Below are 22,511 nucleotides of genomic sequence, written 5' to 3'. Positions count from 1 at the left end.
GCTGCTCCTCAACAATGTCTGTTAATACCCCTTTACGCCTCCCTTTGACAGAAGCAGGGCTTAGCTCACACTCTTTCAAAGTTTCACCTGCAAAGGAGACCCTTTTATCTAACTCGAGCAGGTTCCATGTTTCCTTCTGGAACATTCACTAGCCAACCACTCCCCTCCTTACTCTTTTTAAATCAGCTTGCCCACCTCTCAATAATTAGAAAATCTACAACAAAGGTTTCCTTCTGCCATTCTGGTGATCTGCCTCGGATGTCAGTCTGAAGTTAGCACTTCTTTGGGCTGTGTGGTTTCCTCCAGGCTGGCTGACCCAATAATACGCTTCAATGGGCTTTCTTTCTTGGGACAATAAGGGACCTGTTGTCCTCCCCTGAGACAAGAAGAAAGGGTCATCAGGTGACAAAGGTAGAGTGGGACTCAGGCATTTTAGTTTTCAAGGTATTATTAAAAAGCTAATAGTCTGCAATTAGCCTTTGAACAGTAATCCTTGTGTTTCTGTTTTCGGCATTCCCTGTACTTTTGTAGGGCCCCCTTCTCCAGCTCACCCTCCAAAGAAAAGAAGTTTCCTTAAAGATACACCTTCACCTCTAATTTAATTCCTCCCTTATGTTTAGAAATCGGAGGAAGAGATAGGCACAGCAGCCTTATAATTAATGATCCCTGCCATTTTGCATTTCCTCTGGCTTTGCACACATTTAATGAATGGACTTGATGTAAAACAGATTACCACACTCCTGGCAGCTTGAGGCCACTTGTTTCTATTGGTAGATACCAGAGTTTTTGACGAACTCACAATTTAAAGTTCGTACCAAACCTCTCCTGCTCTCTGCAATTTTGTCCTTCTTTAAAGGAAAGAAATTCAAATTGGAGATCTAAAGTGATTTAAAAGATATACTAGTAATTTTAGATAATGCTTTTAGGAGCTCTGATAAGATACAGTCTCTCAGCTGGCAGGACGCTATCACACCCTTGGGACCTAGCCACGCGTTTCCCCAGCATAAAATGTTGTTTTCATAGTCCCTGCCTAACACTCTTATATTTCCTTTAAAAGGGGAAAGAGGGGGGAAGATTGGGGGGGAGCACATCTTTGATAGGAATGTTTGGTTTCAGGATATTTAAACCTGTTTAGTGTCTTTGATGAAGCAATGTATTTTGAGAGTAGTGAAATATATTTTAAGTGGAGTTACTGATATAAAATGTAAAATTACTTACCATTAACTCTCATATCATCATATAACTTCATCTCCACTATGAGAGGCGTGTGAAGCATGAGCCGAGTCAAGGCAGACACACCTGTACTTGGCTGAGGGGTCATGGCTGAATCACTTGCCCGTTGCCTCCGTGTCCGTACCTGTACAGAATGCGTGTCTGTCTGCCTGATTGCTTTCAGAGGTTTGTTGTGAAGATGCAATTCAGTAAAGGATGTGAAGCCTCTTCAAAGAGTTAAATGCTAAGAAGGCAAGCTATTATTTGGGACTGAATTACACACGCTTTGCAGTTAACTCTAGTAACTGGGTCTCTGTTTACTAAGCTGGTTCCTGCTTTGCAAACAGTTAGGGGAGGAAATAATATATGTGATGAGAACACTTTGAAAAGTTAAATGCAGTGTAAAAGCGCAAGGTATTATTATTTGCAAGGGAATTATACACACGGAGGAACATCTGTAGGCTTTGAGGGTCTGAATGTGGAGCTGGGTCCTGCACTGCTCACAATGAGAGGCATGTGGGTGAGGAGCTTGAAGCATGTGACCGTGGTGGGGCTGCACTGCCTGGCTCCTTCAGGTTCTCTGTTGTTCTCTCTTTTCCGTGATCATCTGCCCCTCTCTACTGTTCAGTCAGGAGTTCCAGATTCTGACAGAACCACTCTGCTGAGACGCACTGTGGCCTCTAGGGAGTTTTTTGTCATCTCAGAGCCTCAGTTTCCTCATATGTAAGAGTCCTGACTTATCTTGATGTTAAAGATCTGAGGAAATGCAAGATGATTATAAAACTGCGTGTCAACTTTGCATTTTTGATAGAAACATAAGTGAACCCATTTTGTTTACTAATTTAGTCTCATCTTCCCAAACTTTAGAAGCCTGTAATATCAACTAAGTTGATTTCCAATTCATTTAAGTAATATACAGAGGGTGTCAAAAAACTGTATACACATTTTAAGAAAGGAAAACTGTATTATTAATAAAATTGTAATACTCAATATATACCGATAACAAAAGATGAATGCAAGTCACATTTGACTTCTGCAATTACAAGAGGGGCTCAAAGTGGTTACCATCAGCATCCAGACACTTCTGATTATGACAAACTACTGCTTGAGCAACGTTGACCAAAGTGTCCACTTGTATACATTTTTTTGGCACTCACCGTATACACATACACCTACACACACACACACATATCTATGAAGTATCAAGATTATTGATTCAAGATTTATATGTAGTCAAGATTTCTGATTCCCAGGACTTTATAGCAAAGCCAGATCACACGCCTAGAGGACACTTAGAGCAGAATGACAACTGTAAAATCATACACTATTTTTTGGAAAGAGAATTAGGCTACAAATGGAAACGTCTCATTTTCACTCTTGCAAGTTTTCTACAAATTCTTAAGGAATGTAATCCAGTACAATGCAAATATTTACCTTTGAAATTTCCGTTAATAATTGAGGATTTTGCATGCAATAGCTGAAACCAATAACCACAGAATATCGTATAATATAAGGAATTACCTATCACATATTGAACATTATTGCTCTTTGATTTATGCAGAATTTACCCAAGGAAACTTATTTTAATTCAGAATACTTATGGGACAACTAGCCAATAAATTTACAATATATCTTCAATAATACAAATTTCTTTTGGGGATTTGAAATTATAATTATAAAATATTTGCTGTACGACTTTAATATAGTGGCTAAGAGCAGAGACTAAACTCTGACTGCTTGCAGTGAAACCATTATTCACTACCAAGATGAGAAGCTATTCACCTTGTTAGTTCACCTCTCATAAACCTCAGTTTTCTCATCTGTGAAATGTGCATAGTATATCTGCCTGACTTATATTATGGTAGCAAAAAACTTATGGCTTTCAGCTTTTGGAAATAATTTTGTTTCTTTTTTTTTTAAATTTCTAATAGACGGAGTAAATACAGTAAAGCGAAACAAGAAGCAGATGAAGAGAAACATTTGAATCAAGGTACAAAAAATTGGATTAAAAATAATTTTATTTTAAGAGCATGTGTCCTGTTTTCAGTTTAGTAATTTCTAAATAATATTCATGTGGCTATTCATATTCTATTCCTTTCATGGAATTATCCAAATAATGTACTTCAGAGTATCAAACTGACATACATGACTGGGGATTGTTGAAAGTGAGATTAAAGATGAGGGTTGGGGAAATTCCTTTAGATTCTTTTTTTCCCTTCCTTTATCCTTTGCCCTGAAAAGGAATTAGAGGAGCTATTTTAATTTTGTATCTGGGTGGCAAGATTTAACAGGTAACAATTTTTCTCAATTTCTCAAGGTAAATTTTTTGGAGAAGAAAGAATAAGGAATTGAAAAGTAATTGCTAAACCCCAAAGAATGTGTGCTGTAGAATTCAGGACTGTCAGTATTTCTTTAGTGGATTCTAGGTATTTTTATGTTCCAAGTGGGTCAAAGAATAAATTTGAAGAATTGGCCCCAGAAGGACATGAGCAAGATAGAAGACTCTTAAATGGACAATAGTTGATGACTCTCCAGGAATGCTGTCAGATAGAACTTTCTGAGTTGATGGCACAATGTTACACGTCTGCACCATCTAATACAGTGGCCAATAGCCACAAGTACTATTATTGAACACTTGAAAAGTAGCCAAAGTGAATGAGGAAGTAAATTTTAAATTTTATTTTATTTTGACTAATTTACATTTAAATAGCAACCTCTGGCTAACAGGTATAGGTACCTTATTAAACAGCCCATGGAGGTAAAAGGAAGAGAGAGACTAAGGGTAGGAAGAATAATCTTGAGACAGATTTTCTTGGCTAGAGCATATAAAGTGACGAAGGGCATGGGATGTGTGACAGCTTTCCATGTGTTCACCTTTTTTCCTTTCTAAAACCATACCTTGTAATTTGCATGTGGCATCTATATTTTAAAACAAAAATGTTGAGATTTATTTTGAGATGAGGACAGGACTGACGTGCCTGGAAAATCAAAGAGATTGGCCAACCATTGTCCTGTATCCTCTCAGGTTCCTTATCCAAAGCCCTTAGGAAAGGAGAGATGCTAATGCCAGTAGAAAGTTCCCGTGATTGCTAATGGTCTTTAGAGCTCACATTCTGAACTTAGTTCGCAAGTGATTATGGGGTACAAGTGATTATGGGGTACGGCTGAGTGACACTTCCTGGTGTTCAAACTAATCACAATTAGGCTACATTTTCTCCCGTGGAAGCGTCTAAGTGAACTCCAGTGTCTTTACTTACATCACCTTCTTCCCAAAACAGAATAAAAGTGGAGATCCAATACAGAGGCTGTATTCTCAAATCAACTAGCTGATATTATCCCTTTTATCCATTTTAACCTAGGTTCAATCTTAGTTTGTTTATCGTTGGTCATATGTTTTACTGGTCCAGACATTTGGCCAAAGGTGGTACCAGGTAGGAACCGCCAGTTGAGAAAGAAAGTTACTGTTATCTTCCCCAAAGGAGGATAGCTGGTGACGATGGGTAGGACATGAACAATTGATTGAGACAACAATATTCAGCTAACACATTCTAAATTTCCTTAGAGGGACTTTTTTTCTCCACGGGATAGGTCATTTTAAAAATTTTGTCCTTGAAGTGTGAAGACATTCCAGGAAGTCAAGTGGAGCTACAGCCTCTTAAGTAGCTAACAATTTCTTGTTTACCCACTAATGAAAACCAGAGCAAGAATTTAAACATTTTCATCTGTCTATGCTGAGGATTTTTCTCCTGCTAAGAAAACTTTTCCTGTGCTACGTATTTTTAGACTGAGACAACTTCAGTGTATTATTGGTTCCCGAAAAGTGTTCGGTCAATCTATCACATGTTTATTTCTTAGGTGTTAGAACTTATGTGGATCCCTTCACATACGAAGATCCCAACCAAGCAGTTCGAGAATTTGCCAAAGAAATTGATGCATCCTGCATTAAGATTGAAAAAGTCATAGGAGTTGGTAAGTATCTGAGTGTCTGTCTAATAAGCCTATTTTCTTGGTGGATGTTAAATATCCATGTGGGGTTATATAAATGCGTATGAGTGTACTGTATGTACACACATATATGTAAATATCTGCATACATGAAATTTCCTTGATCTGTGGAAAACACTAGCATGGTGCCTGGCATGTAATAAGCACTCAACAAATGTTAACTATTACTCTCTAATCCAGAATATGCTGTGCTTCTAATCCATGGTCAATTCTTCTGCTCTCCCAAAGGTGAATTTGGTGAAGTCTGCAGTGGGCGTCTCAAAGTGCCTGGCAAGAGAGAGATCTGTGTGGCCATTAAGACTCTGAAAGCAGGTTACACAGACAAACAGAGGAGAGACTTTCTGAGTGAGGCCAGCATCATGGGACAGTTTGACCACCCGAATATAATTCACTTGGAAGGCGTCGTCACCAAATGTATGTGGGTCACTCCCTTTACAAAGCCAACTTAGAAGTTACTGGCAAATTAAACACACATTTTCTTTCCAGGGAAATGACAGATGGAGCAGACCCACTGATTGCTAATAGGAGGAAATCAGTGCAGGACAAGTCATTAATCTTATAGTCAGCTCTAAATGGGTCTATGGTTTAGGCTGATACCCTCTTACCAAGGCAGCTTGTGTGAGATTTTAGGGAAATTAATATTGCAGATTTTTGTTATGCCTTGCCATCTTTCAAATCTTTGCTAGACCCAACTGATTGTCACAGGATAGGCACAAGCAGATGGTAAGCAAAATAAATTTTAAGTACTTTTCATATAAAACACAACAAAACCTCGCCACACCTTGTGCTTGAGGCTTTAATTGCACATGCAAGGGGGTGGATCTTGGGAATCTTTATTATGTTTAGGGGGATTTGCTTGTCTGCTCTGCCTGATTTATGGTTGTTTCAGTTCAGCACCTATTTACAGTAACACCTGGTTGAACTTTCCATTTTTAGTCCATTAGCATTCACTGAGCCTGTGAACCATGCTTCAGTTAAAATACGACACAGCTCAACAGATGTATTTTGCAAAGCAAACCCTGAATGCATCTGTAAGGCTGGCTAAGACCAACTTATAAATTGCCACATGGATTGTGCAGCTGAAGTGGTCGTTACTGAAGGTGGCTCTGTTCCAGGACCATAGTACCTACTATAGTTACTACCTCTCAAGGATCTCATAAACCTGGGGCTATGTCTCTAGGAAGGCCACAGTGCTTCTTACCTATCTGAGGTGCCTGTGAAGGCACCTTCAATCACTATGTGCAGAGTGACTGCTCCGGTGGGTGAAGGGAAGGGGACATGGGTAGGTTAAAGAGTAAACTCTGGATATTAGGTCTGGGGCAGAGGGAAATTAGGAACCAAGGGTACAGACTCTTTAAGAAGAGAAAATGAGGTGCCTGAAAAAGAGAAAGTAGTCACTAGTTCAGAGATCCTCAAGCATCCATCAGAATTCTGGAAGACTTTTTCAAGTTTCCTGAACGTCATCCTCAGAGGCTTGATTCAGCAAGTGGGATGAGGTCCATGCATTGGGATGGCTAAGCTCCAAGTTAAGCCAAAGCTGCAGTTCCTGGGGCCACACTTTGAGACCCTTGGCCTAGTAACCAAAAACTTGCCTCCCACCTCTGCTGCTAGTCAGGCACGTGGCTTTGGCTAGTTGCTCAATCTTTCAGTTTCCGGATCTATAAAATAGAGATAAAAATAGAACTTGCCTTACAAGGTTATTTTGGATGAATTATTTAGTGTGTTTAGTATAATGCTGGGCAAATTAAAAACAAAACAAAAAACACTCTTTAAGTGTTAACTGGTATTATTATGTCTTAGGAAGTACATCTTTCCCCATCTTCAGAATCCTTCAAAAAAGGAACCTTGGTGCTAAGGATATAGTATAATTTTCCACCTAAGGTGAAGGCTATAATTAGCATAGAATAGCTCTATTTGCTTTTTAAGATTAGTTTCACAGACAGGATATTTTTCTGTTGCCTGTGGCCTTTCGGGGCTGCCCAGAGCCCTTCACTACTTTAATTAAAAGATAACATTCCGTTTAAATACTTCTGCAGGTCCAGCTTCTCAAAAGGAGGCTCTGTTCAGCTTGGGGTGTTTTTCCTGCGGCAGACAGTGATTTTCACAGCACCTTGGTAGAAGAGAGAAGAAACAGGGGATCTTTGTGTTAAAGTCCCACCGTGCTGCTAAAACCCACAGCTATTACAGCTGTAACTTATAAACCACTGGGTGCATTTGCATAATGCAGTTGTCACTGAATTAAAATGCTTTAAAATTTCCACCGGAGGAGCTGTCCCCTTCCCCCATGGTTGCTCTCCCCACTGCATCCGTTCCTGTCCGTGTCTGTCCAAAGGGAAGGAACGGCCTCCATCCATGAGCCCAGCCTGCGCCCACTTTATTAGCTCCTCTGCTTATGGAGACATTCATCTTTATTTCTCTTGTAGAGCTCATAAAGATTCTGACAAATGGATACTGTTAATAAACAGAAAAAGGAATGTAGAAAAATCATGAAGATGGTGCCAATAGTCAGACTCGGGAGGTGTGAGGGTGAAAAGGTGGAGTGGAAGAGTGAATTCATTACCAGCAGTTACTCGAGTAACTTTTTTTAAGTGGACGGGGAGACTATAAATTCTCTCTACTACCCCCCTGTCTTTTGGGCCTTCTACTCTCTTTTCTACACCTCCAAAGGATCTGGTGAAATGGAAGTAGGAGTTAATGACACTGCCAAGAGAGTCACCCTTTCTCATTACTTGACAAAGTATCTTTTGATTGAGGCAGGTTAATTAAAATTCATTTAGATGCATTTGTGCTGTCAGAAGACCGCGGTCACAGATGCAGAGGGTAAATGAATCTAAGAACTAAGAGTGTTTTCCTGTGTGGATGGAGGATGGAAAGGTGTTCAGGGACCCTCCCCTACTGCCAAAGGGAAAGACGAAATGCTTTGACTCATCCTTTGGTCTACACCAAGATCCCTGCCTTTTCTGCCAGCTTTCATTCATCACTTGAAACTAAAATCTTCATAGTGTTGGTTTCTAGTCCAGAATTTTTGCTTTGAAAAAATTTGTTGGGACACCAAAAACACAATCAAAAAAACAAATTCATAAATTAGACTTTGTTGAAATTAAAAACTTCAGTTCTTTCCAAATGTTTGCCTCTGAAACAAAGACGTTTTCACTTTTCCCCACACTAGAGCAGAGTCTATTCTGATAGGGGCTGTGGTTGGGAAATGTATTAGTTTAGAATAATTGGGGGGGGCTTTTCAACAGTGATGTGTCCCAGTCCGTTTTCCCTAAGTCCAAACAGTCCACAATTACAGCAATGAAAGTGTAAATATGTTTGATTTATCATCAAACTAACATTTTATTTTCCTCTCAGGGAATCTTTTATATTCTCTTAGCTCTAACCCTTCCCTTAGTAAAATATTGAGGATTTATGCCCCAGCCCCAACCCCACCCCTCTCCCACAATCCCCTTTAGAAAGAAGGAATTTCAGACCTTGAATCCATTGCCAGTGATTAAGAAACTAAAGAATGGTTCTTATTTCCTAAGGTTCTCAGAAAGAAATCTAAAGTGAAGTAAAAGTGGTGTTTCTCCCTACTTCTCCCAAACCTTAAAATCATTAAAAAAAAAAAAAAAAAAGGTTGGGGGAGCAAGAATCTTCTAGTACTGAATTAAAACTGTTATCTAGGACAAAATAATTTAATGAACCTTTTATGTGATTTTGTTGCTGTTGAGGTAGGTGGCTTAAGGAAACAAATAGAATAAGTTCGTGTATAGGGAGGAAAAGGGAACAGAAAGACTACAGCTCCTAATCTGAGCAAGACAAGGGGAAAGCAGTTAACGTGCATGCTTGAGCTTTAAGATGTGTCTGAACAATGACAGATCCAACGTAGCTCCTGCTTCCTGAAACTCGGGTTTCTCTGAATAAGTAAAGTTTCTCTGTTCATTGATTCCTTTAGCATCGCACATGTGGCTCTTCCGGGGACAAAATAAATTAATTATACTAAAGATCTTTTTTTTTTGCCTTTAAGCAGGCCTGCCCATTTATCTTCTTCCCCTTTTGCTTGAGAGAGCAATTATCCATTCATGTGCTCCCTGGATACCAGAGGCCACTTTAGTTAAAGACCTTGTCAACAAGCCACCCAAAGGGTTAACCTTCCAGATGGAATTTAAACCTACTCGTCTTTTTAATATTTCATTCCTAGTTCCCCACAGCTGAGGCATAAGCTTGGCTTGTTTTAATTAAATTAGATCGCACAAGACAGGTGTCTTGGCAGTAAAAATTGTGCACAGCCCATTTTTATCTCATTAACTACAGTGCTCATCAAGGGTTTGTGTTTTTTTTCTGAAAACTCTAGGTAAACCAGTAATGATCATAACAGAGTACATGGAGAATGGCTCCTTGGATGCATTCCTCAGGGTATGTGACTACTTTATATTAAACCCAAGAGTTTTGGTGTTTAGAAAACTCTAACAGACTCCTTGCCCCACCTTGTTTGGTGGTGTTCATGGACTTTTTTTAACGGAGTTGAAGGAAGAACAGGAGAAGTAGCTAATTATGTGATTTTTTAAAGACTATTCCATAACCCATGTTCGATGAGAGTAGTATTTGATTTATTCTTGTATCGTGGGGCTGTTTGAGCCACAGATTCATTATAGTTGGATAATTTCCATCTATCACAGGAAGCAAACCCAGCTTCTAGGATATACTCACTTTGCTAGTGAATTAGTGACTTTGGTCAAAATGGCCCAGAAATAATGTTGAGTTTGATTGCATACCGGATACAGTTATTAAAAAACATCCAAGTAATAAATGCTTAGTGAAAATTAATTTGGCCTAATGCTAATGAGATGGTTCCTCATTCCTTCCCTATGTAGAAGAATGATGGCCGATTTACAGTCATTCAGCTGGTGGGCATGCTCCGTGGCATTGGGTCTGGGATGAAGTATTTATCTGATATGAGTTATGTGCATCGAGATCTGGCTGCACGGAACATTCTGGTAAATAGCAACCTGGTCTGCAAAGTGTCTGATTTTGGCATGTCCCGGGTGCTTGAGGATGACCCGGAAGCAGCTTATACCACGAGGGTAAGGAGGATTGGCAACCTGCGGGTTTTAACTCTGATAAAACTGTTACTCACTTCTCACTTTCATGTTTAAGCCCTTTGTGATTTTACAAGTTTCTCATCCTGTAGAGCCTCTTCATATCCATACATTCGTTTTTCAGCCATGTTTCCAAGAGGTGGTTTTGGAAACAGCCTCTAGATGTATGTCCATTTCACAAAGCCACAAAGGAGAGCTTCACTTATTATTGTAGTTTTTTACACTTAATTTCTCTCTCTCTCTCTCTCTCCCCCTCCCTCTCTCCCCCCCCCCCCTTCCTTCTTTCCTATTTGTTTCAGATTTTCTATTTGGGTCATTCTATCATTTAAAAAAAAATCTTATTTTAAACAAGATAGAGTAATGTTTCTGGTTGTTTGGCTACTGACTCTGAGAATGTATATACAGGATGTATAAAACATTTACACTATGCAAAGTTTTCCAGTATCTAATGGCCTTCATTTTACTACTGGTAGATAAGCCAGGATTAGGGCACAAGTTAAGAGTTATCAGTATCCAGTTAATGGCTATGCTATCTTAGTTGGACCATCTGAATATAAGATACTAATGGAATAAACATGGAATCATAAAAGTTATTGGCCATTAGGGCTGACACTGTTAAAATCAACACGAAACACACACCCACTTACCGGCCATTTAATGCAACCATTTTGCATCTATAACCCTAAGCATTTTTTTGCTGTTGTTGGGTTTTGCTTGCTTGCTTATTGGGGATATTTTTTGGTGCAGTAATTTTTTTTTTCTTGTGGTGTTTGGTATCTTTGCCTCTAATTTTTATTCTTACAGTATCTTCTTTTGAATTCCAACTCCATTCATTTAGGAAAGAATACATCTGTGTGAATGCTGAAGATCTTTTATTTTGTCTCAGTAGTTAGAGGGAAAAAAGTTAAAGGAGGCTTCTAGAATGATACATTTACATAAATAATACCTTAGCCAAATATTTAAGCAAGTTAGAAGGCAGCACAAGTGTCCTTCTGTATGTAACAAATATAAATGTGATACACTGGGTTTTAGAGTAAACTGCAGTGAATTAGTGCAATTTCTAGTATAATTTATTGTCCTCTTCAGTAGCCCTAAGAATACAAACTTTTAAATGATGTGAGCATTTGAAACAACTTAACAGTCCGAATTCAAATTGAATTAAATCTCTCCAGATGCAACCCTAGGAAATTTGAAACTTCCTTAAAAACACCTTGCTCATAAACATAATCCAACAAAAGACATTTGAAGCAAAAAACAAAAACAAACAAAATACATTTACATTTTTTCCTGGGTAATAGTCAATTGCTTTATCATTTTTGCTGGTTTTTCTTTTCTTTTTTTTTTTTAAATTAAATGATAACCAAAATCCTGCCTTCACTTTGTTACAGTCAATAATGGCTCTAGCATCTGGTATTATTTGGCTTCCTCTAAGAGCCTATTTAGGGTATTACCTTCTAGCATATGTTGGTCATGTTTCTCATGCTATGTAAGAGTAGGATGACAATGTGATGGATAGAAATTTTCATATTTTAACTTTTTAGTTCATGATTTTAGAAGCAATATTAAGCATTGCCTTTGTGCTGCTGGCTGAAAGAGTTCTAGAAGTCAAAATGAGTATCAGCTGCACATCCATTGATATACCATGGCTAACATATGTATTTTGTAAAACCTGAGATTCCTTTTCTTCTACAATATTGTCTTAAGCAGAGCTCATATAATAGGTAAGCTTTTCAAAATTAATTAAACAGATTACTTGTTCACTTCCCTATGACAAAAGAAAACATCTAAAAACATCCAGGAGAACTGTCTCTACCTGGAAGACTTTAGTTAAAATAAACAAGTCTCTTATTGTTTGGAGAGCTATCTCAGGAATGTTGTCCTGCCTGGCAAACAGTAACAACATTCAGAAACTAAAATGGCACATCACTAATGTACTGAAGCATCAACTTATGGCTTGAATGTTCACAGGGTGGCAAGATTCCTATCCGGTGGACTGCGCCAGAAGCAATTGCCTATCGTAAATTCACATCAGCGAGTGATGTATGGAGCTATGGAATCGTTATGTGGGAAGTGATGTCATATGGAGAGAGACCCTATTGGGATATGTCCAATCAAGACGTGAGTGTTGATGTTCTAGAATATATGCCTTTGCATTGAGATTCAGAAAGTTCCACATTAGTGTATGATGGAGTGAGCGTTGAAGTTGAAATGACACATTAAACTCAAGATTCTTACTACAAATGTGTCTAGTAATGTAGTTAAACATAATGGTCATGGATTTCAAGGAGCAAAATTACATAGCCTAAATGGAGAATAGGAGAGAAATAGATTAGATACATAGATATAGAAAGATGCATAGATTAGTAATATGGAACAGTATTTCTACTTGGTTAAATTTACAATTCAAACTAAAACAAAATTGAACAGTGAATTTTAAGAAAATGCAAGGACATATGAAAAACACATTTCACATGTGATGAAATTGACATGAAAGGTTTATTGGAAGAAAACTAGTGAATATTTTAAAGCTGACAGAGTTGTAATTAGAGCTTGCCCCTTGAGGACTCTAAAATAAAGCTTCACTAAATGACCCTTTGTAAATTATGCACATCCCTTTAAATGTACCATCTGGACTACTTCGTAAGGGAGTATCCACAATGCCTGCAATTTCAGAAAAGCATTCAATAATGACACTAATAAGATTCCAGAGTAATAGAATTTAATTACAAACATCTCCAGTGAGAAAGAAGAAAAAAAAAAAAAAAAAACCTAGACCTAGGGGTTTTCCTAGAACACTTATTAGCTATTAGCTAATTCTGGCTAGACTTTCATTCGTTTTGGGAGGGTTGGAAATCAGATCACAATAAAATGGCCCCTCACTTGAACTTTCAAAATGTTTATATGTATGAGGTAGAATATTAGCATAGAGTTGTATAAATGCATGGTACTTTATGTATCAATAAAAATTGTATTTTAGAAAAAGTCTTCTTTTAAAAAATTCTTTCTGATCTGAATGTTACCCGACCATCTGCCTTGTCCTGAAACAGCAGGAAGTCGAGAAGCCTTGACAATTCAGTGAAGAACCAGGTACACTTAAGAAACAGGATGCTAGTTACCTTAATAATAAAAGAATGTCCAGAGCAATAAAGAAGCTGATGAATGTCATGTCTAGTGGGGCAAAAAGAATTCCCTAACAAGATTAAGAGGAATGGTCGTGTTGACATTGAATTATCTGTAAATTATAAAGGAAGTTTCATAGCAGGTGGAAAGAAAGACAGCAGCTAGCATAACTGATAGGTAATTACAGGCTAGAAAAAGACAGAGCTGACTGGTGTGTAATCTATTATTTGATGTGATTATGCTACACAGATACCTTCAGGTACCTTTCTTGTAGCAACATTTGATTTTGGGTTAAGAGACTTTCAAAGGGACAAGGACAACTAACCTAAATGAGCAAATAGTGCTTGCCTTGACTTCGTTAATTTTCAGTATTTAAACTTTCCTTTATTTTAGTTGCGAGTCATGGCCAAATGCCCATATCAGCAGATTATCTAAACATTTTGTTAGTATCCCTGCCCTAAGTATTTTCAGATCTATAGTTTTGCAGTTTCTATATTAAAACAATTTTCGTTGTTTTAAATTTTTAGTGTTCAGGCTTTATCCATGAAAAACCATCTGAAGCTATTTCTGTCCTACAAATAATATTGGTCATTCATGTGTATATGTCTCTGTGTTGGATTCTGTGTACAACAGGAATCAATAGAAAATGTAGTGGGAGAATTAACTTTCATGGGTAGAATTCAGCTGGCATGTGTCAAGTGAGTCAAAGTAATTGTTGAAAATATGTCAAACATCAAGCTTTTTGTTGGTTTTAATCCTCTGCCCCCCACAAAACATTCAGCAGTAAACTGAGAAAATATGCTTTGTTAACCCACAAGCCATCTTCCAAACTGGCAGTGGATAGAGAGCTAATGAAAAAGTATTAAACAGTCTGAGGGTTTATAACAAATTGTGTTACCCTGGCGTTAGCTCAGTGCTGCTTGCATTCTCATTAATCCAGTGTAAAACGTTTTCATCAAGTCCAGAATCAACACCATGCACCTGGAAGATAAAAGCAAGTGAGGGGATCAAGCTGACCTAACGAAACTGCCAGAAATAAATAGAATAATGGTCAGTAAGATAGCAAGCATATAGAAGTCTACTTTAGAAGAGGTGAAAAAAAAATACTACTACAATAGGATGTTGGCAAAAATACATGGGAGGAAAAGGATCAGAGGGCTTAATAAATCACAAGGTGATGGTTAAACTAAAACAGTGTGCTGGTTAAAAAGATAACAGTCATACCAGGGCTCAGAAACTAGACCCAACTGAATTGAACATTTTCTGTTCAGCAGTAGATAGACTCACCTCAGGGTGAATCCAGTGTGTTCATTGAGATGGCCGCAACCACTGCATGTTTTACTAGCAGCTATCATTTCCATGGGGGTGAGGGGAGGAGATTGATTTAAAACACATACAACTTTTTAAATTCCCCAAACAAGTAAAAGCACCTCCAAAATCATATAGGATACTGATAAACAAATCATATGAGTAGCCAAGATTTTATGAAGTAATTCCCCTCTTTAAATTTGGCATGAGTCATACCATACTGGATTACCGGAATTTATGCCATGAAGGAGGGTTTAGAGAAAAGCCAATGAGAAAAAATACCTCTAAAAACAGATTGGTAAAATTAGAATTAGAAGAAAGACCATTGAATAATTTATTTGTCTTATTAGAAAGGAAACCCCTCTGGCCAGTAAGATAATTATCATCTACCATTATAACTTCTTTCCTTAGATGTGTAAGTGCCCCCTTTAAAATATAAATTTTAATTTTTAAAAAAAGTTTTTTGCTAATACTTTAAAAAAAAAATCTACTCACTAACACTTTAAATGGGGTCAGTTGACAGCCAACTGAGACCAAGAAAGAGATACAGAATTGTATTCTGATGTATTTTGGTCTCCCAAAAGTAAAAATGGCTTGGCATCTGGAGCGGTTGAAAAGTATGCTATGTCAGAGAGAGGTGGTATCTTCTGGATTGGGAGGTCTGGAAGATGGGTTCTTGTCAGACAAGAGGACACAGGCTTAAAATGATGCAGGGGAATTCCATTTTGGGGGAAACTATTAATTCTCCCTGAGAAAGGTCTTTAAGTCTGGGTTTGAGTCCCTTTTGCTATCAATGTTTAGCTGATGCTGGATAGCAGACTGGGAGGGTCATTGCCATGTGATTTCTGAGGGTCAGGCCAACACCATGTTGTTGATCTCATTGGGTCCATCACTTGGGAACACTGATGCATCTTCACTCTAGAATTTCAGATTCGCATGGCCTACTATTTGAGAACACCTCATAGCAGCAGCTGGCTTGCCTGCCCTGTTGCCAGTGATACTCAGGTCCAGCTTTGGCTTCTGTAAAGGAATTGGAGCTGTTCCCAAAGCTTGCTGGCAGCTTGATGTATAGGGAACTTGCTGATAAAGAGGGCGAACATCTAACAAAGCTTGCCTGGCAGCTTAACATAAACCATTGTGTTTTCTTCCGTAGGTGATTAAAGCCATTGAAGAAGGCTATCGGCTCCCCCCTCCAATGGACTGCCCCATTGCACTCCACCAGCTGATGCTAGACTGCTGGCAGAAGGAAAGAAGTGACAGGCCTAAATTTGGGCAGATTGTCAACATGTTGGACAAACTCATCCGCAACCCCAACAGCTTGAAGAGGACGGGAACCGAGAGCTCCAGGTGAGCCATGCTTTCCTAATAGTGATGTATGAAAGAACACATTAGAGATGGCAGGGCGAGTGCTGACTCAGGTTAATTCTTGTCTTTTTACTCAGAGGTCACTTCACAGCTCTCTGCAACCTGGGTGGTTTCTTTCTCAATTACTGGCGTATTTATGCTAGTTCTCTTCACCATTTTGAAGAGCCAAATACCTGTCAGGCCTCATAGAGTAGTAAGAAAAACAAATTCTTTAAAAAACCAACAAAGAAATAACTAAAGTGCTTATTTTATGATGCTGGACCTGAAAATTTAGGAAGAAGGATGAGAAGTACTTAAGGAAAACGATCAGGTTACTAGATGCTATATTTTGAAAAGGGAAAGGAACGTTGGGTAAGTGAAAAATAAGGATGGCCTCTTTATGCACTGCAATTTTAAGTTGACTTAGAAAGTGTTAATTGTAGCAAGAGATACTTCCTATTCTCTTTTAGGGTTTCAGATCCCTTAGCACTGGGCACTATACAAAGAGCTTAATGGTCAAGCTCTTTGTATAGTGTCCAGTGCTATAACATCGGGGCTGGATTCGCATTTTACTCTTGCCATTTGGTAGCTTATGTGACCTAAAAAGAAAAAACAAAAACAACTAACATTTCTGGGCCAGTTGTTGTTTCCCGTTTACTGAGAGGATGAAAATAGATGGCTCTAAGTCCTCTTTTACATGTAGGTGGTTTCTTCTATTCCCAGGTAAACCTCTAGCTTTTCCATCTCCAGCTCCAGCTCCCCTGTATTTTGTCGGAGGGTCCTAAGGCCAATACTTGCTGCTTCTCCTGCTAGCATAAACTATGCAGCTGCTAATATTGCATAATGTGTGCTTAGCACCAAAGTGCAGAACAAATTGAGTTACTGGATACACTTTCCTCAATTCTAATTTTTTCTCTCTCTCACTGATGGTACTTAAACAGCTTTGATGCTTATCACCGCTTGCTGATAATGGGGGGTTAGTGTAACATGATATATGACTGAGTACAAAATTAGGCAAATGTCATGGTGTTCCCCAAAGGGCACAGAGACTTCCAGAACAAGCTTGAGAATGTCCCTTCGAGTTAATTGATATGGACGGAGGATATTTTCATCCTAAGGTCATTTTGACCTTCTCAGGGAGTCTACATGTTGCCTATTAATGCTCTTGGTTAAAGTTAGAAGTAAACACAAACTGTTTGGTCTTTGTTTAATAAATATTTCAGTCGACAAATATTTAACTCTATTGTCTAAAATTCCATGTGGTATAATGTTTGTTATTGACTCAAAATTGGGGGAAGTATGAAATCTTGATTGTTCTTTCCATAAAAGTCTGCAGAATTTGACTTAGAAAATTGGATATGATTGAAATAATGGACATAAAAGAAAGGTTACAAAGGCAAGCTATTATTTGGGCACAAAACATTAATAAAACAAGTCTGTTGAGATAGTTACATGAAAAAGACGTAATGCAAATCAAAATAACTTGGGTAAACATGAAAATAAAAAATGGAATTGGATTACTTCTGCTATGTAGAAAATGAGTCAAGGCATTATACTGACTTAATTTTGTTTTTACAAGAAAATAATTGTGTTTTTTGGTTGAAAATTCAATGGTGATGGTATACTTCTGATGTAAATGTTTGTATTCAAGCAACATAGTCTCAGGATGAAAATCAGGTCAAAATGTTAAGATCAACCTCATTTCATAATTTCTAGAGAAAAGGCAACTTTAAGAAAATATAACTTAAGTGGCGGTGATGCTATACAGGCATTTGTCGCAAGGGCAGTAGAAACTACCCTGTAAATGTCTACCCTGTGATTATTAGATATTTTGATGATGAAGATGACTAATTCTCTTACTAAATACTTTCCATTAATGTATGATTTATTATATAGTAATATTATGAAGAATGGCAGAATTCCTGCCTTGAACTATAGTAGGTCTTAACAATGACCTAATATAAAACACCTGGCCTGAGAAATGTGTAAACTAATAAATAAGTTAATAAGAAGTGCTCAGGTTTTGTTGAAATGATTATTTAGGAGCCCCAGCAAGGGAATACGAGAAGCACATTCCACAGTCAAACAGTGATCAAAGTAGCCATTCTTCCTGCCAGTCTTGGCACACGTGCTGGTCAGGCATAGGTTGATTAAAGAGGGGATTAACTCCCTGTTGTCCCAAGTTTGTTCGGATGCACGGAGACTGCCTGCAAATCTGGCTGGTAGCACTCTGGACTTGAACTCTTGCTGCTTTCTCTGTTTCCATCAAGTCTGGCAGGTTGCAAGCTCACCGTTTTCCTTACTCATACTTCACCAGGGTTTCCATAGTTGCTGAAATAAAATCTGTAATATTCAGTGCAGACAGGCACTGGGCTCCTTCTGCAACGACTGTGTCCAGAGCAGCCATAAGGGCCCCACCAGTCTTTACCCCAGGCTAGGGTGTTTAAAAGACTTGCTATGATCATTAATGCATTAAGAGGGTCACATAAAAAATGTGGGACATGAAATTAAAAACAAATAGGGTGACTGACACATGCCTTAGAAGCTTTGTGAAATTAGGGGCAAAAAAATCACATGCCGATTGATGATGGTTCTTCCATCTACAGCCTTCTCGCGGTGTTTCAGCTCCCCTTGCCTGTTTCAGGCAATCTGACTTCTGAGTCTTGTTGTCTTCTCACTGACACTTTCTCGTTCCATTTCCAGACCCAACACTGCCTTGTTGGATCCAAGCTCCCCTGAATTCTCTGCCGTGGTATCGGTGGGTGATTGGCTGCAGGCCATTAAAATGGACCGGTATAAGGATAATTTCACGGCTGCTGGTTATACCACACTAGAGGCGGTAGTGCACGTGAACCAGGAGTAAGTACTCAGCGATGTAACACGAAAGGGTAAATCTAGATTTAATAGTATTTTCCTTTTTTGCTTTGAGCTGCATAATCATCCTACCCATTAAAAAAAAAGAAAACTGGAATGCTTTTCATTTTAATTGAGTATGATTTTACACAGCCTCTATAAAGCACCTACATTGTTGCATTAAATTGCTTAATTAAACATTTTAATACACCTGCCTTGTTGTGCTGTATGAATTGTGGCTGATTCAAATGTGTGTCTGCATGAAGCTCGGGAAAGAGGTTCTCAGCCCTCATAACATTTTCTCTTCCTCATTTTTCTCCCCCATACAGTGACCTGGCACGAATTGGCATCACAGCTGTCACACACCAGAATAAGATTTTGAACAGTGTCCAGGCAATGAGAACCCAAATGCAGCAGATACATGGCAGAATGGTTCCCGTCTGAGCCCGTACTGAATAAACTCAAAACTCTTGAAATTAGTTTACCTCATCCATGCACTTTAATTGAAGAACTGCACTTTTTTTACTTCGTCTTCACCCTCTGAAATTAAAAAAAAAAAAAAAAAAAAAAAATCTGCAGTATTGCTTGGTGTACAGATTGCTGAAAATGTGGGGCTTACAGAAATGACCACCGTCCTTTGAATTAGACCTGGAACAAATCGTTTCTCAGAAGTTCTTCCGTACGTCACCAATTTGTAAAATACATGTACCTGTATAAATAGGACACTGCCTCCGAGTTTTGCTGCCGTCTTTGCTGCCAGACAACACTGAGCTTCTCTGAGACATCCTGGCTCCTCTCTCCATTTGGAATTACAACCATAGTATTTTGTTTGTGGCATAATTTACAGTCATCTTCCTTTCACTGGAATGAAGACCAGGCCCTGGAACATATTTGAAGGACTCAGTTGTAGCTTTTAAGGCTTGGTTCATACCATGGGGATAAAAACCTAGGTGAAAACCACATGTCAGTGTTGCTCCTTCAGTGCTCAGGCCATCTGGTGGATTACGGAGACATGAGGGGCTGGAAATAAAAGGAAAGTGGATTTAAAATAATAATAATAATAGTAAGACCCAAGCACCATACCCCCTAAGTGGACAAATGAGTTCTGTTTCTTTAGGTCTGAGGCTGTGCCATATAAAATCTTATTTTGGGACGCTACAAACTTATCATAACTACCTTACGGATAGTGGACTGTGACAATCTTGAATGGGGAACGTTCACATTTCCCTTCTTTGAAGAAGCAAACCCAAATCTCCAAGGTAAGGCAAAAGAACCCTCAATAAATCTTTCTCCAAGTAAAACTATTTTTGTTAAAAAACTTGATCTTATTTGAAACACTGAGCAGTAAATATTCTTTCATATCTATCAGCTAGCTTGGGGTTCTTTCAAGATTTCGGTCTTCTCTTTTCAATGGGAGTGGAGACAAAAACCAATATGCCTTCCCCACTGTTCTTCTAGGAAGAAATAAACTACGAACTACCATGTTTCCCCAAAACTAAGACCTAGCTGGACCATCAGCTCTAATGCGTCCTTTGGAGCAAAAATTAATATAAGACCTGGTCTTATATATGCTGTCAGGTTTGAGAGAACGGGTCCCTGCTGGCTGTGCTTTCTCTTCCATGGGTTTCCTCTTGCCCTTTGGTGCCCTTCATTCATGACACAAATATTTATTGAGCGTCTTCTGGGTACCAGGTAGTAACCTCAAACCTTGTTGGGTCGTGAACTTGTCTCATTCTTTGTTGAGTTGGTTTCAGTTGAGAAGTGCTAGAGGATCTTTTCTATTAGTTTCATTTTATTTTCTGCTCTAGTACCCCTTGTATCAAACAGGGTCATCCAGGGAAATTTACCTAGATGTCAATGGTAAGACTTGGAACTCAACTTTCTCATTATCAGAAAGTAACCTACGTAAAAACATGCTTTTCATTCAGAAAGCCCATGAACATTAAGATGCTTCTATTTTAATCCTGGAATTTTCTTCTTGAAACATGTAAAATAAATGGCTTTATTCATTCCTAGAAGCCAACAGCCTGACTCTTTTGACTGGACAAATTTATTTTTTTAACTTCCATTTTTATCACTTTTAAACAAGAGCTTGGCTAATTTTAATGACATTTCTGCCCACCCCACCCCTCAGGTTTTATCCTGAAAGCTATTTCTTATAGAGCAAGGAATGTTAAATGTGATGCTGTCAAATCATGGAAGTTTAGTAAAAACCTTTTGCAACATTAGTTATAAAAGCTTTTCTGTTCAAAAGGAATGTGAAATTTGTTTTTTAAACTGTCCCAGCAATTTTTGTTTTATCATATCACCACTTTTGCTAAAGTCTAGGCGCTCTGGATATTCATGTAAAAGTTGATAAATGTAGGTTGTTTTCAGTTTGGGGTTTCTTCCTTTCTTTCTTTCTTTTTTTTTTTTGCTTGCTTTAAAAAAACGTTTATAACATTTTTGCTTTCAGCAAAGCTGTGGAGTATTTTATTTTTAATCCCAACAGACTAATTCAAGTAAGATAGCATTATAGCATTATCTTATAAGTAAAAAGGGAATGTTCCCTTGCATGCATTGAATAATGAAAAGTTTTGCTTTCTTAAAGTCAACAACTCAAGACTTGAGGTATTTTTCTGAACGTTGAGCATATTTAAAGCAGGACATTTCAAAAGAGAGTGTATCCATTTTAAGATCAATCCTAACAAGTTAGTGTCGTTTTGTTACTTCTCAGCAAGTACCTCTGGAAATGAAATAATCAGGTGAGGATTGGAAAAAGGTTGAATATGAAACGTTCATTCAAAGGTTGCCTCCTGAATCTTAATTTTAACACATGTATGAGTTAGACTCCAGGCCAACGGGAAAGCCAGAAAATGTATTTTCCGGATGTCTAAAATAATATCCAGTAGCAGTAAGAGTGTTGACTTCACTGCTTCCGTGAAGTTACACATTTTACAAGATCAAGGTCAGGACAATAGGAATGCTGCATTGTTTCCCAGGGCGTGGGTCCAGACTCTGGCATCCAGATACACAGCGATGGGTTCTCAAGCCAACTGAGATGTCAACACTGGGAAATTCAGTCCACGTTTCTTTATAACTCAATTCTTCCACCTGTAAATTAGAGATAATGATACTTTAATACTAACTTCTTTCCTGACACATGCTGTAAGTGTATATGAAATAGTCTTATGTGGGACACACTGGATTTCACAGAAGAGAAGTATACTCTTCCTCCAAGTTTTCCCAAGTGTTATGCATCCATCTTTCAGTTGTGAATCTGCAAATCAGTAAGTCTATCAAATGCAAAAAGAGACCTTATCCCTTTTCTTTCATTATTTTCATGATTGTCACAATAAAGAATGTTGACAAGTGGCATCTTGATTTCCTTGGTAGTTACACCCTTAGCCACATTTATAATTTTAAATTGTTTACGAAGTAATTTCTATCTGACTATTTTATAAGAAAACTTTATTTCTCTCTCTCCAAATAGACTAAAGTATTTTATGTAAGTTTAAATAATGGTCATCTACCTCAAAGAAACTAAATTTTATTTATCTCCCTCACACAATAAATAAACCTATATATATATATATATATACACACACAC

At 38.1% G+C, this 22,511-nt stretch overlaps 1 protein-coding gene across 2 annotated transcripts in view; it reads left to right on the top strand.

The window, feature by feature from the left end:
* EPHA4 (EPH receptor A4) overlaps positions 1 to 19,494 on the top strand; it is a 125,847-nt gene extending 106,353 nt beyond the window's left edge. Inside the window, exons 9-17 of one of the 2 annotated variants that reach the window (XM_019753685.2) lie at positions 3,144 to 3,202; positions 5,068 to 5,181; positions 5,445 to 5,630; positions 9,553 to 9,614; positions 10,073 to 10,282; positions 12,266 to 12,415; positions 15,879 to 16,072; positions 18,773 to 18,928; positions 19,252 to 19,494. In XM_019753685.2, coding sequence (XP_019609244.1) covers positions 3,144 to 3,202; positions 5,068 to 5,181; positions 5,445 to 5,630; positions 9,553 to 9,614; positions 10,073 to 10,282; positions 12,266 to 12,415; positions 15,879 to 16,072; positions 18,773 to 18,928; positions 19,252 to 19,366 — 1,246 coding nt within the window. In that variant the 3' untranslated portion in view covers positions 19,367 to 19,494. Of the gene's footprint in view, positions 1 to 3,143; positions 3,203 to 5,067; positions 5,182 to 5,444; positions 5,631 to 9,552; positions 9,615 to 10,072; positions 10,283 to 12,265; positions 12,416 to 15,878; positions 16,073 to 18,772; positions 18,958 to 19,251 lie in introns of both variants that reach the window. The other variant, XM_019753686.2, reaches the window with a different exon arrangement.
* The last annotated feature ends 3,017 nt before the right edge of the window (positions 19,495 to 22,511 follow it).

This window comes from Rhinolophus sinicus, linkage group LG01 (genome assembly GCF_036562045.2).
Source record: "Rhinolophus sinicus isolate RSC01 linkage group LG01, ASM3656204v1, whole genome shotgun sequence".
NCBI lineage: Eukaryota > Metazoa > Chordata > Mammalia > Chiroptera > Rhinolophidae > Rhinolophus > Rhinolophus sinicus.
Note: the sequence above shows the minus strand (reverse complement) of the source record. Positions and strands in the feature narration are given on the sequence as shown.